The sequence below is a fragment of the Tauraco erythrolophus genome, chromosome 10, assembly GCF_009769465.1.
Source record: "Tauraco erythrolophus isolate bTauEry1 chromosome 10, bTauEry1.pri, whole genome shotgun sequence".
In the NCBI taxonomy this organism is placed as follows: Eukaryota; Metazoa; Chordata; class Aves; order Musophagiformes; family Musophagidae; genus Tauraco; species Tauraco erythrolophus.
The window spans coordinates 5,375,404-5,388,586 of record NC_141474.1 but is presented as its reverse complement, the minus strand read 5'-3'; the positions used below and the strand labels follow the sequence as shown (position 1 = coordinate 5,388,586).

Sequence of the window (13,183 nt, the reverse complement as noted above, 5' to 3'; positions counted from 1 at the left end):
TGGTTGTTTTTTCTAATTTAATTCTCTCACTATCGTCTGACTGTGAACTGCGAACAGTGTTAAACTTGATGTAAATAAGGCCCTTTGAAGGGCCTCTTTGCCTGTCGTTCCACAAAGTTTTGCCAATTTGCATTTTGTTTTAAATAAAGGTTGCAATATTTTATTGGCAAAAAAACACCGGAGTACGTGCTGCTTTTTTCTTTTTCTTAAGGAATGTTTGAAACTGCTCAGTACTAACCCGAAGTTTGTTATTTTGGGCAGAAAAGACAAGGTTATTATAAAGCTGTTAAAAGAGTGAAATAATGTAATCCTGCTGGGTTGCAAAGAAAAGCAGTGTCTTTATTTACACCTTGAAAATCCAACTGAATGTTGCCATGGAGCGGTCAGAAGAGAGCGGTTCTTGCTGCTGGGGTTGCGTAATCAAATACTCACTTCACTGTCAAACATGGACGAGTGTGACCTGGCGGAGCGCGGGGTGTTGCATCATCAGTGACACCGCCGCCTCCGTAATCAGTAACGGAGCAAGAACTGCTCAACGTGCCGACTCCAGGCCAGCCCCGCACTCACGAAACGGAGCGACTCCCTTCCGCTCCAAACGGCATCTGTCCCACCTGGACAGCCAAAGATTCTTTTCTATTTTAAAAATACCGTAGGTGATCTCGGCTCATACAACCTTCTGAGCAGTTAACTAACCTTCAACTACCTGAGTAACAACTTCCTAACTTCTGCCCGGGTTATAAACCACAACCCAAGTCGTGTCCTTCTGTGGGGCTGCATCCTCCCCTGCCCAGTGACTTCCTGGGCACAGCTCCCTCTGCTCTTTCCCAGGCTGATGCTTTAGGTTGACACTTGTCATGAACAAAGAGATTAACCACAAACCAAGCACTGATAACAGCGCACGCTGGCACAGGCCCTAAGGTCCCATCTAGAGACAACGGGTAAGTCTGAACTACCTTTGCATCAGTTGAGCAGGAAGAAAGCAGCTGGCTCGTCTTCCTGCCTTGGACTATGAAGCCTCGTTAGATAACGGAGCCAGCGTTCCCGGAGGGAAATGCGGACTCAAAGTCAGCAGGAGTACTGAGTGTGCCTGGTCAGTCTTTTCCCTGAGGTCGTGCTGCTCATCACTGGCACCGCAGAGAGGTTCGAAGCTTGAACCAGCTCAAAGGTCCGTCCGCACACGGGGTGTCCGGGGCGGAAAGCCCTGTCCTTGGCAGGTTCTGCTTCACCACATCGCCCCAGCCCAGCGGTGTTGGAAGGGAGTTTTGACCTCGAGGTCACAAAGTGATTCCCGTAACGCTGTTGAAATTTTTTGGTCCTGCTGTAACATATTTATCATCTGGCAAGTACCCAGACAGCAAACAGCCCCTTGCTGTAGTAATGCTGACACCAGCCAAAAAACTATGGCACGTAACATGCTGAAAAAATAGAAAAACGGACAAAACCCCCCAAGCTTACTGCATCCCTGAAAACCCAAATTCAGTTGCAGCCTGTTCCGGCAGCCACCATCCTCCTCAACTGCCCTTTGCCCTTGAAAAGGGGATTAGTCTCCCCTTTTTCATTCTGCAGTAAAGCAAACGGGCTCTTCACCAAACCACTTGGAAAAATAATTTCAGCAGAATTTACCTCATCCTCACAGCTGCTTCCATACAACGAAAGATTCCAACAAGAGAGGGACACTCCCAAGCGAGAGGCCACAGATTTGACATCTCCAAAGGAGATGATTCAGTCATTTTCTCTACGCGAGGGCCTCCCTGCACAAACCGTGATCCTGCCACACGTGTCCCTGAGCAGCAGACACCTTCTGAATGCAGGAGAGCAAGAGAAAAACCTTAACTCCTGCTAAACAGTTCTGTGCAATCCTGTAAAGTGACAGGGAAAAGGGGGGACAGGGATGAGGACGTGGCTTCTGCTGCACTGCCTCAATGGGACCAGTCTGTCCAAGGCCTTCATTACATGGTAACAAACCAAGGACTTGGACATCCCTGCTCAGGTGAAACAAAGCATCTGTCAGCGCAACCAAATCACCGCTTCAGGCTACTGCCTGCTACGAGAAGGGACTTTAAAACACCGGACAGACTTCAAACGCAGCCAAGCGCAGGCTGTCCCCATGTCCCATGAGTAAGGCTGGGCAGGGCGCACCTCCTTCCCTGCAAACAGCCCTCAGAGCAACAAGGGGTTAAGTCTCTGTCCCTGTGCAAATGCTTGCCTGACCTTGTGCAAGGAGAGCAGGTCCTAGTGTGCAGAACCACCTTCCACGCTGGTGTAGTCCCACCTGGTGTTCAAGGAAGGAAGTAACTGATGCGCTGGGATACAGATTTACAGCCCTGTGCAGAGAAAAGCTTCTCCTCCTTGGGGACAAACACCATCATCCTGGCCACCTCGTCTAGGGCTGCCTCTGTGTACGGAAGTCCCTGGGCCAGGAAAGCATCCCGTGCGCAGAGCTTCACGTGGTGGTACTCCAGGGGCAGGAATGGCACGAAGAAATCAATGAGGTTCTCTTTGAGAAGGTGGTTGCAGGCATAGCCGTGCTCTGTAGCAAAAAGCAAGACAAAACAAACTTCAGAAGCTTCATCTAAGAGCTGGCGTCCCTCTGTGAGGCAAGGCTTGTGCCTCCTGGGAGGGCTGTCTTGGCTCATCCAGCCATACGTGGGTGGGAGAGACACCCTTCCCCTTGTACAGAGCTGGCCAGTGCTTACTCTGACACAGAACATCACCATGGCTTGGCCATCTCAAGCCAAGAGGAGCCTGAATCCCCAGGGAAGCCTTGATACTTCCCTACGGTGTGAGGCTGTTGCAAATAACCCCGCAGCGAGGGCTGCAATAAATGCTCGTTCCGCAGCGCACGCTTGTGCGGCACAAGGCGCACGGTACTGCGGAACAAGGCCCTGAGCTGGCGCGGAGCGGCAGGATTGCGGGCAGCCTGCCCATGGTGTCCTGCCCACGGTGTCCTGCCCACGGCGTCCCACAAACGAGCCCAGCTCTTACCTGCAGGCTTCAGCAGCTCCAGCCGCAGCTGCTGCTCCAGGAACTCCATGGAGATCTCCTCCCGCGCCCGGCCGGCTCGCCAGAAGTCCAGGGCGACCTCATTGATGATGTTGCCGCCAAGATTGCTGCGGACACAGAAGGGAAGTCACTCAACCGTGGCCCCAGGGATGAGCTGCTGAGAGCTGCCAGCAGCCTCCCCTACAGACAGGCCTCAGTAATTCTGGTAGCAACGAAGGGTTTGCTGTGTAGGATCAGCATCTGAAATACTTGCACGCAGAAGAACCAGCTTTCTTCCCAAAGAACCCCTTTCCATAGGCATCTATACAGCTGTCTTCCATCTTGCCAGTTCAGATCCTGGGGCAGCTGCTTTCTCTCCCAGGATGGGACCAGGAGCCAGCAGAATCCTCCATCTCCATCAGTCCCCTGTCCTGGCTGAGATGCCATCGACCTTGCAGGTGACACTTGGCCCTACACCAAACTCTCAACAAGCCACCACTGAAAGTCCAAGGTGGAGGGTGAAGCAGATGACAGGAGTCCCACTAGAAGTAAAGATCCAGGGCAGGGATGCAACCAGCAGCCCAGGACTTGGCGAAGGATGCTCTGCCCCAGGGACAAAGCGTCGCAGTTCCCACGTGAGGACTCCTCTGGACACCCACCGTGGGGGCACCTCCGTGGCAGGGGACACGAGGTCCTGACAGTCCTTGAGATTACCAGGGCCAGGCAGCCCCTGCGTGCTGGTGTGGGGTTTGCAACAGCCTCAGACAAGAGCCCCCAGCCCCAAGTGCCCCCTGTGCCCCTCCACCAGTGATCCGTTGATGCTGGGAACCAGCGGCTGCAGGGCTTGCGTAGGTAGGAGGCAGAGAAGCACTGGGGGAGACAGATCTTTGCACCCACCTTTCCTCTTGTGTCAGAGGCTCTGGACCCATTTCCCAAATAGAGGGGAGGCAAAATTAAAAAGCCACCACTGTTTCCCCACTCCCCACTGCCACACAGGGAGGAAACAGCTTGTGCTGATCCTGCTACCACCCAGCCCACAGGAGAAACAGCCCCTTTTGACTGAGGACAGCCAGCCCCACCCCAGCCTCACCACCCAAAGTTGGCCGAAGGTGCAGGACGAGGCCGGTGTCCAAAGGAGCCCTGGGGCAGAGCCAGCCCTCCTACAACAGGTCTGTGTCACCCTGCCACCAGGTATGACGAAACCCCCCCAAGATTACATGCTGCTGCAGTTCAAGGCACCCTGCTCCCCTCTGCTTGGTGGCACACTCCCAACTAACGGTGCCACAGTGTACCTGCAGCCCCAGCTTTGCTCCCTGGAGTGTGGGATCCCCCTGCTCAGCTGTCCAGGGTGCAGGGTGTCATCACGACAGCTCTGACTTGCACTGGTTCCTTGTCTCCAAACCTAGATATGGCTCAGGTGTCCCAGTTAAGCTGAACCTCAGCTCCTCCTGCAAACACCCCGTGCCCAGGGAGGATGCCCAGCATCAATAAGCAGAACTGACCATGGAGGCAACCGCTACACCTCTTTCCCCTCCTCTGCAGCCTGAGCCCCTCACATCGCACACCCCAGGGAATAAATTCCATCACCTTGTTCCTCCCCATCCCATCAGGGGCCCGGGAATCACCTGAGGAAAAGGAAGATGGATCTCCGGTAATCCACCTCGCCTCTGTTGTCGTTGCGAGCCATGAAAGGTTTGATGGCATCCAGGAGGCTGAAAGGAAGCTTCTCTGCCTCGTCAAAGATGAACAGGGACTGCTTGCAGAGCTGCACGGTCTCACTTATCTGCTTCTCCAGCTGAGCCTGCAGAGCAGCAGGGAGGGGCGTGAGGAGCCCAGCAGCAGTCACCACCACCACCAGGGCGTGCAGGGGTGAGCCTGGACACGGTGGGTTAACCTTGGCTGGCAGCTGGGCACCACACAGCCACCTGCTCATTCCCTCCCACCCAGCGGGACAGGGCAAAGAAGAGGAAGAGCCAAAGCAAGGAAACGTGCGGGTTGCCATAAAGACAGTTTAATAAGTGAAGGAAAGAGGAAGAAGGAAGAAAGCAACCGAAGTAAGCGATGCGAAGGCAATCCCTCACACCTACCACTGATGCCCAGCCAGTCTCTGAGCAATGGCCTCCCACCCTAAAACCCCCTCCCCTCAGGTCTGACGGCTGAGCACATCGAATGGCACGGAACATCCCTTTGGTCAGTTGGGGTCAGCTGTCCGGTGGGTGTCCCCCCCGAAGTTCTCGCGCACCCCCAACCCACTGACTACGGGGCAGCGTGGGAGAAACACAATGCCTTGAGGCTGTGCAAGCACCGCTCCGCAGCAGCCCAAACACCGGTGTGTTATCAACACTGTTCTGCTCACAAATCCAAAACACGGCACCCGGAAAAGAAAAAGAACTCCATCCCAGCCAGACCCTACAGTACGCTGGGCTATCCCCACAGCAACACCATGTTGTTGGCTCTCACCTTGTAGGACTCCACGTACTGGTGATGGGGGAAGTGGAAGAGCGAGATGAACACCCTGACGCACGTGCTCTTCAGCCCGTCCCGGTACAGGTGACTGGCCAGCAGACGGGCCACAAAGTTCTTGCCCGTGCCGGACCAGCCATGGAAGGAGAGGACCAGAGCCTTCTCTGGCCGCGGGCTCTGCAGGAACTCTTGCACTGCCCGGACGACAACTTCTTTGGCCAAGTGCTGCCCGTGGAGCTGCCCATTGAGGTCTGCTTCCAGTCCTGCAGGAAAGAGAGAGCGAGAGCGCAGCTTTAGCTTGCAAGGCCAGCTGCTGCTACTGCTGCAGGTGGGAACAAGAGGAGATAAGGTGACAGGCACTAAGCCCACACAGCCCTGCTCTGTGGGCTGCTTCAGAGGAGCCTCAAGTGGCATTAAAGCCAGAGGGTTAACGAGGTGGGCTGCCTGTACGCTGCCTGCAAAAACACACAGATTTTTCCACTGACTCCTGTTTTCCTTTGGGAAGTGGAGGAGGTACTGGATGACTGCAGAGAGCGTTGAAGCCCCAAGGCCCTCCTGAGCTCCCAGCAGAGGGTATGGATACCAGAATTCAGGACTAGCACAATGCAACGACACCTGTGCAGGGTTTACATGCCAGTCTCGGTGTACCCTCCTGGCCTGGGGCTGGACACTGGGCCAGTTTGGGTCCCACTTCATATGCCAGGGAGCTACGGGATGAAGGCAGGGCTCGTGGCAAACCGGAGCAGATATGCTGTACAGTAGGAGCAAACTCACTTGCAGCCTCAGAACTACAAAGGGATAACAGGACACAGGACTTAGCTCAGCTCCTCACTCAGCTCCTCACCCTCCCACCAGCTCAGCACCCTGCTCAGCAATGCACTTTACTGACATCACGCGCTAAGATACGCTTTTTTAAAAAGAAAAGAGCTCACAAACGAACAAAAAAAGAGACAATAGGGAGGGGCAGCAGAGACGAGCACTGCTGGGGGCCCCCCCAAGCACGGCACAGCACCTACCTGTGATATTGTTGACTATCCTGCAGTCTCCTGTCTTGCAGCACTTGCCGAAGCTGCAGTACCAGGCAGAGAGGATATCCAGGTAATCCTGGCCCACCAGAGGCAAGCTCCAGCCTGGAAAAGGCAGCGGTCTGAGCAGAGATGTGGCAGCAAGTGTCTTTTTTGGATTGTGGGTGGATGCTCAGCTGAGCCCAGTTAACGGTGGCCCTCCTCCCAGGTGCAGGAGATCAGACACTGCCCCACCACGCAGCTGGGGCTGTGGGGAGGGGGAGTAACAGGCAGCAGCTGGCTCAGGTGGGCACAGAGACACCTGTGGCCACCCAGGCTACCCCGAGCAAGGAGGGAGGTGCCCAGGGCAGCAACCCTGGGGAAGGGGACCCCTGTGCTAGGGGCAGTGGGGTGTTTGGACCCACTGCTGTTCCTGGGGTACCAGAGAGGGAGAGAAAGGAGGAAGGTGCTTACCTGGGCCAGGGCTGGACTCTTCCTCCTCCTCCTCCTCTTCTTTGCAGCCCTCTTGCCACACCTTGCATGCCAGGTACTGCCAATACTGCTTGGAGAGAGCACCCACAGCTCCCAAGTGCTTCTTCACGGCTTCATACCTCGCCCTGCCCCATGGTTTTCCCTCCACCACGGAGCCCTGCTCCTCTTCCCAGGGTCCCCGTGGCGTCCCGTGGCTCCCCAGGCCCCCCGAGCCCCCCAGCAGCAGCAGGCAACAGGCCAGCACCACACGGGCTGGGAGCCCACCCTGGCCCATGGCGGTGGGTCGGGGATCCCGGGAAGGGTGGGAGCGGACACTGCTCCCACGCTCTGCGGAGCGTCTGCAGGCTCCCGGCGTCCCTTAAACCGCCCGAGCCATGATCTCACTTCCTGGCTGCCTGCAATTGGAGTCACTGGGGGAAAGCTGTGGAGTGGCGTCACCGCCGCGCCAGGCACGGCTTCGTGCTCACCCGTCCCACGCACCGAGAGCCCACCGGCCTCCCCCGTCCAAAACTCGACCCTCTTCCCGAAAGCAGGCACTGGGCACCCGTCCGGTTCCATTCTGCACAAAATTTGGAGCCCGTCTTCTCCCCGAGTCCTGCCAACCCTCACTGGGAGGGGAGGGGAGGGTAGGGGAGGGGAGGCAAGCGGCTCCTCTTCCAGCCAGGCTGGAGAGATGCCCAGGGAAGCTTCCCGGCACCGCTACCAGCCCTCCACACTGGGAAAAGTTGCAGCACCAACACCAAACGCCCAGGGAAGGCAAATGATCTGGTTTTTAAGCAGCCCAGTGGCGCAGCTGAAGTTTTGCTGCCACAAACACAACAGGCATTGGCAGTTGTGGCCCCTCAGGGTCATTCCCAAGGGGACACAAAAATAACAGGCATAAACGAGGGAGCAGGAGACAGTGGATGAGCCAGACTGGGAGCTGCAAAGTGCTGTGTGGGGTCTATTTGCTGCCAGCTGTGCTATGAGCTCAGTGTACCAACTAGATTAAAGCCTGAGAAGAAACAGGTTTGCTGTGCGACACTGGATGTGTGTCACTCCTCATCGACTCAAGAAGCTTTGCTGCTTGCTCTATGTCAGTGCATCTTTGTATACCAGTACATCCAAACATTAATCCAGGTAGGGTGGGCTCCGCTCAAGCAGCCAGGAAAAAAAAAAAAGTCAGATCAGCATATACAGATCCACCGTGAAATCACGTACGAGAACTTAGATACAACTCATTACCACCACCAACAACCAGTTTTCTCCAACAAGCTGTAGAACCCCTCCTGTGCAGGGAAGCAGCGAGCAGTCATCAGGGCTGGCTGCCCATGCAGTCAGGAGACTGGAGTGGCAGGAGATTCCAGAATCCCATGCGAAGCCTGGCTTTGATTTTGGAAACAGGTAAAGTTCAACCCTGCAAAGCACAACTGGTAAAGGTGCCGCCATGCTAAGTACAACCTCAGCTGCGTGGGGGAGATGAAAAGTGGATAAGCCCCATGTCACTTGTGTTTTAACCTAAGCTCTACCCACTGCTGACTTACTATCAGAGTAACACCTCAGTAACACCTCTACAAGTTACTGAGCATAACGATAAGTCCACTCACAACTCATCCTGGCTGAGACGAGCCCAAGATGCTTTGGACATGGAAAGAATTTCCAGGGTACCTCACATGCTCCAAAAACAAAAAATAAGGACACTAAATGCAACTCATCCAGCCTGGCAATTCACTCGTTCAGGTGGGTGGGGAGCGGGATCCAGCACGGCTGAGGCATGGAGCGGAATGTATCACCATCTACAGGTGCCTATATATATTACACATCAGCACTAAAGATACTGGTATTATCATAATTGCCCCCCCCCTCCTCCCCAGCTTCAAAAATAATCACTGAGGCTAAAACCTTAACGAGGCAGTTGCAATAACTTAAACAGAACTAAAACCTGTGCACATGAAAAAAACAAACTAGAAATCAAGCTCACAGTAGCCACAGCAAATTAAACTATTAGCCTTTCTGAAAACTACTTGAAGCATCTGAATTGAAGCATTTATATACATTTTCTAAAAAAATTCATAGCTGTTAACACTCAAACTCTACCCTCCCAGGGATAAGTGCTTTGGCCAAAGAGACCTTATTCAGAAGGGACAGACTTCATAAAAACCAGTTACTTCCATGTTCCAAAGGAAAAAAAGTCTGAGAAAGCAAATTCTGAAAGATAAAACAACTGACTGTCCAACATCACACCAGCTCCACAGTACTACGGCGAAATTCCTGGGATGTCAGCTTTGCTCATACGCGGCACATCATAAGAGCTGGAGGGGAAAAATAAAGCAGTTGTTTAATAACCTGCCAACTACACCCCTCCTTCGACCCGGCTCTGAGGTCAACAAGGCGCTGAAGGGTGGGGGGGAAGAAAAATCCACCCCCCTGAAAAATTCAATTTCCTTTACAGGGCCTCAGGGAGGAAATTATCCCCAGGGACTAGGACAGGAAGGTGCAGGAGACTGGAAGAGGTCCTGGTGTCCTACGCTGAGAAGAACTCGCCCGTACCCGACTTGGGAAGGATGGGGCTCGGGAGCCCAGCAGTCAATGCCCTGGGACAGCTTGCTGGGATTATATTCCCACCCCCTGCCCCTCTTTTTTTTTTTTTTCCCTTCCCTTGCTGCAACACTCACTATAGCATTTGCTAATCCTCAGCTGGGTCTTGCAGGAAGCGGTAGCTGCAGGGATCTGCACGGCCCCGGACACGACATCAGGACACATGGCTTTTCACTTCACACCTGGTTATTCCAAACCAGGCCTGGTGAGCAGCAACCACCTGATTAAAAATCCACGATTGCGGGTCCAGTCAGGTCTCTACCCAGTGCAGGTATCACCTAAAAAGAAAGTAAAAACAGCCCCACGAAAAGGTGGTTATGCCCGGCTCAGTCAGCGCCCCGGACGGGACTCGGCACACGCAAACACTCGGGGGAACCTCGCAATCCAGGATTTTAGACTACAGGCTGTTACCTGCTGGACAGGGAAACGCCGGACATCCATCCTTTAATGGTTTTTCCAGTTTCCATACACCAATTCCTTCTGCACATCCATAGCTGACCTCTGACAGAAGGCAGGAGGAGGAGAAGAGTCTCTCTCCAGAGCTCAGTAGAACACAGCTATGGATTAGATCACTAAATGAAAGGAAGATCTGGAATAAAGGATATAAGGGGAGTCCTTTCTCCTCCTTCCTTTAGGCTTTTTCCCCACAAAGTCCTATCCTCAGTCTCTTTAAAAATACTGAGACTCCACAAAGAATAAACAACAGAGCACCAGGCGCACACTTGGGATATATGAACTAAGAACTTCTTTTTAATTTCTCATTTTTAGAAGTAATAAATATTTGTAGGGAAAGAATTTGAAAGAAATTGAGGGAAAGTGCTAATTTTCAAAAACCTTTGGTTCTCCACTGACTCAAAAACGTCTCTGTTCATTATTCTGTAAAATTACCTTCATTACATAATCAGAAACACTTTAAAATCTTCCAGTTATATGAATTCTCACCCTGTTACTAAGGCCAACTGCTCCAAAATTACACAGCAGTAATACAACAAAGTGTGTGTAAAAACAGCTCTCAAAAGTAGCTATTTCAGCCTTTCAAAACTTAAAAGCATCCATAGTTTCTGCAAGTTGTTGAACTGCTTATACACAAGTGAGAAAGCTGTCCTGCTCCCTGAGCAAGCTGGCACCTCAAAAATAGGCATGGAGGATATGAAAAATTACTGTCACCACACAATGCTAGGAGACAAAAAAAAAACCCACCCCAGAACATCCTCCCCCCTAAAACCCCCAAAATAATCCCCCACAAACAGTTCTTACAAAACTCAGCAATGCTGAAGCCCAAAGTCTCAACTCAGAAACTCTAATTTAAAAAAAAAAAAAAAAAGCAGGTGCCTTTGGTGGTTTCACACCACCACGCTGATGCTACCAGGCCAGGTCAAAGACCACTCCTGCACTTCCAGGAGCGGCGCAGAACCTCGGTGCTTTTGTAGTGTCCTGTGCCCAGGTCACGCAGTCCTCAGGAGTACAACGGCAGCTCTCAGTGGTTTCCTTGGCTTCCAGATCCCTGACATTCAGAACTGGGAGCATCACCTCCTACCTCTGAAACACTCGCTGCGGTGGGTTATTACGAAAACAAGCTCTGATACAGGCAGATTAAATCCCTGCACTCTCTGGGAACAGATCCTGATGGCTGTTTACTTGCCCTGTCTCATAAAAGGGCTTCAATAAAAGCCTAGAAAAGCCAACCATGAACACCTGCCAACTCTCTATACATCTCTTGCCAACTCGATATACATCCCTTGCTCTGTATAACAAAGCCAACCGACTGGGACCAGAAAAGAAACCAGTCTAGGTGCTCGGCAGATGCAGGGCCATGGGATGCACTTTGAAAAGCAAAACCTGTTTGTTCTCTGAAGACCACTTAAAGCTAGATGTGTTCTTCTGTATCACTTTGGGACATTCTTCTGAAAAACACATCTTTCCTTACCAACAAAGCTCTTGCAAATGACCTGCACATGTGACCCCATTCTTGGCAATACATGAGTGGAATAAACACTGTTGATGACTCTCAGTGAAGAAATAAGCGTGAACATCAGTAGCAAAACACTTTAAACATTCAGCCCTTCACATGTTGGAACAAGAGAGAGACAGGGGGGAGAAAGAGAGATTTAAACAATCCATCAATGTTGCTTTATTAAAATCTTTATTCACACAATGTTGCTTTATGCAGAATCTGACCCTGGGGGATACAAGTACAAAGTCATGATTGCATTCTGTTTTCTTATTAGCAACCTGCATTTGTGCAGCTGCTCCCAGGGGCAATCCTCTGACAGCTCCAAGAGGGGTGTCTGTTTCGAGTATCTTGCTCCAGCTGCCACAGCAAATAAATTACCTTCTTAATAAATTAGTATTTTGCAGTTGAAGTTTGTTTGGCAAGAGACACTCCAGTTCGTTAGCTGCTGGAAGAGGAGCCGTCTTCAGTGTCTCCTCCAGCCCGACTGCTGACTTAGGAAGGAGGAGATAAATAGCAGATGGCTGATGATGCTCTCTTTTTAATTAGTTCTTCATTTCTGTGCTTCAAGCGCTCTGATATTACTCATATCCACAACACAACCATTTTGTAACATCTGGAGCCAGCGGATTACAGTGTGCCCAGTGAACAAGAATTAGAAGGTGTCATGAAAATCCCATCGACAGGACACAGCACCTGCCTCACAAATGACGTTGTTTTTCAGAGATTCAAGCAGATCCTGTTTGCATGTGGGCGCTGCTTCTGTATTTCCTTTGCAATGCTTGCAATTCAGAATTTCTCAGGGTTCTGTATTCAAGCAAAACAACAATCACTGCCAAACGCTAGAGATTATCACAAGGCCAAAATAAAATCTTCCTGATTTGGGGTAGGTGAGGAATTTATTCTTCTTTCCTGCTGCAGAACACCAAGCTCCAGTGGTGTTTACAGTGACCAGAAGCATCAACTTGACAAAAAAAAAAAAAAAAGAAGAAAAAAAGCAACCATTTCTTGCTTCCTCCTACTGACGATGCTGGACTTCACGCCCTTTGTTTTCAACTAAACCAATACAGTGCTTTAAATCTTTGACATTCATACCAGGGGAAAACTTATCTCCAGGTTCCATCTGATGGCAAAGGCTTCAGCTTAGAGCCCTGTGAACAAGTGATACATCAGCCCTGAACACCGATTTAATAAAGATTTTTTTAATCTATTATTAAATCAAACGTAAACGATCAAGAGCTATCAAATATAAATCAAAACTTCAAATTTTGGTAGATCCTTCCCAAAATATTAAGTGCTCATAATTAAGTTCAAAAAGAAGAACACGCTTTTAGAAATGCTACAAGCCCCTACCACGTGCTTCACCGCCTCTCCTTTGTCTAAACCATCTTCAATTTCCTGGAAAACAGTTTATGCCAAAATGTCTCGGTATGAATCCACTCTGCTTTAGAACAGAAGCATTCACCAACCACCGAGCTGTTGCCCACAGCTCAGCCGCCGAGATCCACCTGCCAGGGCAGCGAGGAAGTGGGTCCATCCCTGCACCACTCCTGCCCATGCTCACCATCAGCCACCGCGCTTCTGCCCTCAGAGAACCTGCAAGGCACAGCCCACGTGGTGGGTTAAACCGCTGAAGGACCACGGCTTCCAAAGCACGTGTTACATGTCATCAAGCACAGCAACAAACAGGCACTGGTTTAACACAAGTGTGCCT

General features: G+C 51.6%; 1 protein-coding gene across 1 annotated transcript; it reads right to left on the bottom strand.

The window, feature by feature from the left end:
* Positions 1-2,279: 2,279 nt before the first annotated feature.
* On the bottom strand, positions 2,280-7,215 carry TOR3A (torsin family 3 member A). The gene is made up of 6 exons (XM_009990011.2): positions 6,924-7,215; positions 6,462-6,575; positions 5,443-5,708; positions 4,608-4,783; positions 2,986-3,110; positions 2,280-2,530 (listed from the first exon to the last, which is right to left on the bottom strand). The coding sequence occupies exons 1-6, from the start codon at positions 7,213-7,215 to the stop codon at positions 2,280-2,282; spliced, it is 1,224 nt and encodes a 407-aa protein (XP_009988313.2).
* Positions 7,216-13,183: the final 5,968 nt, after the last annotated feature.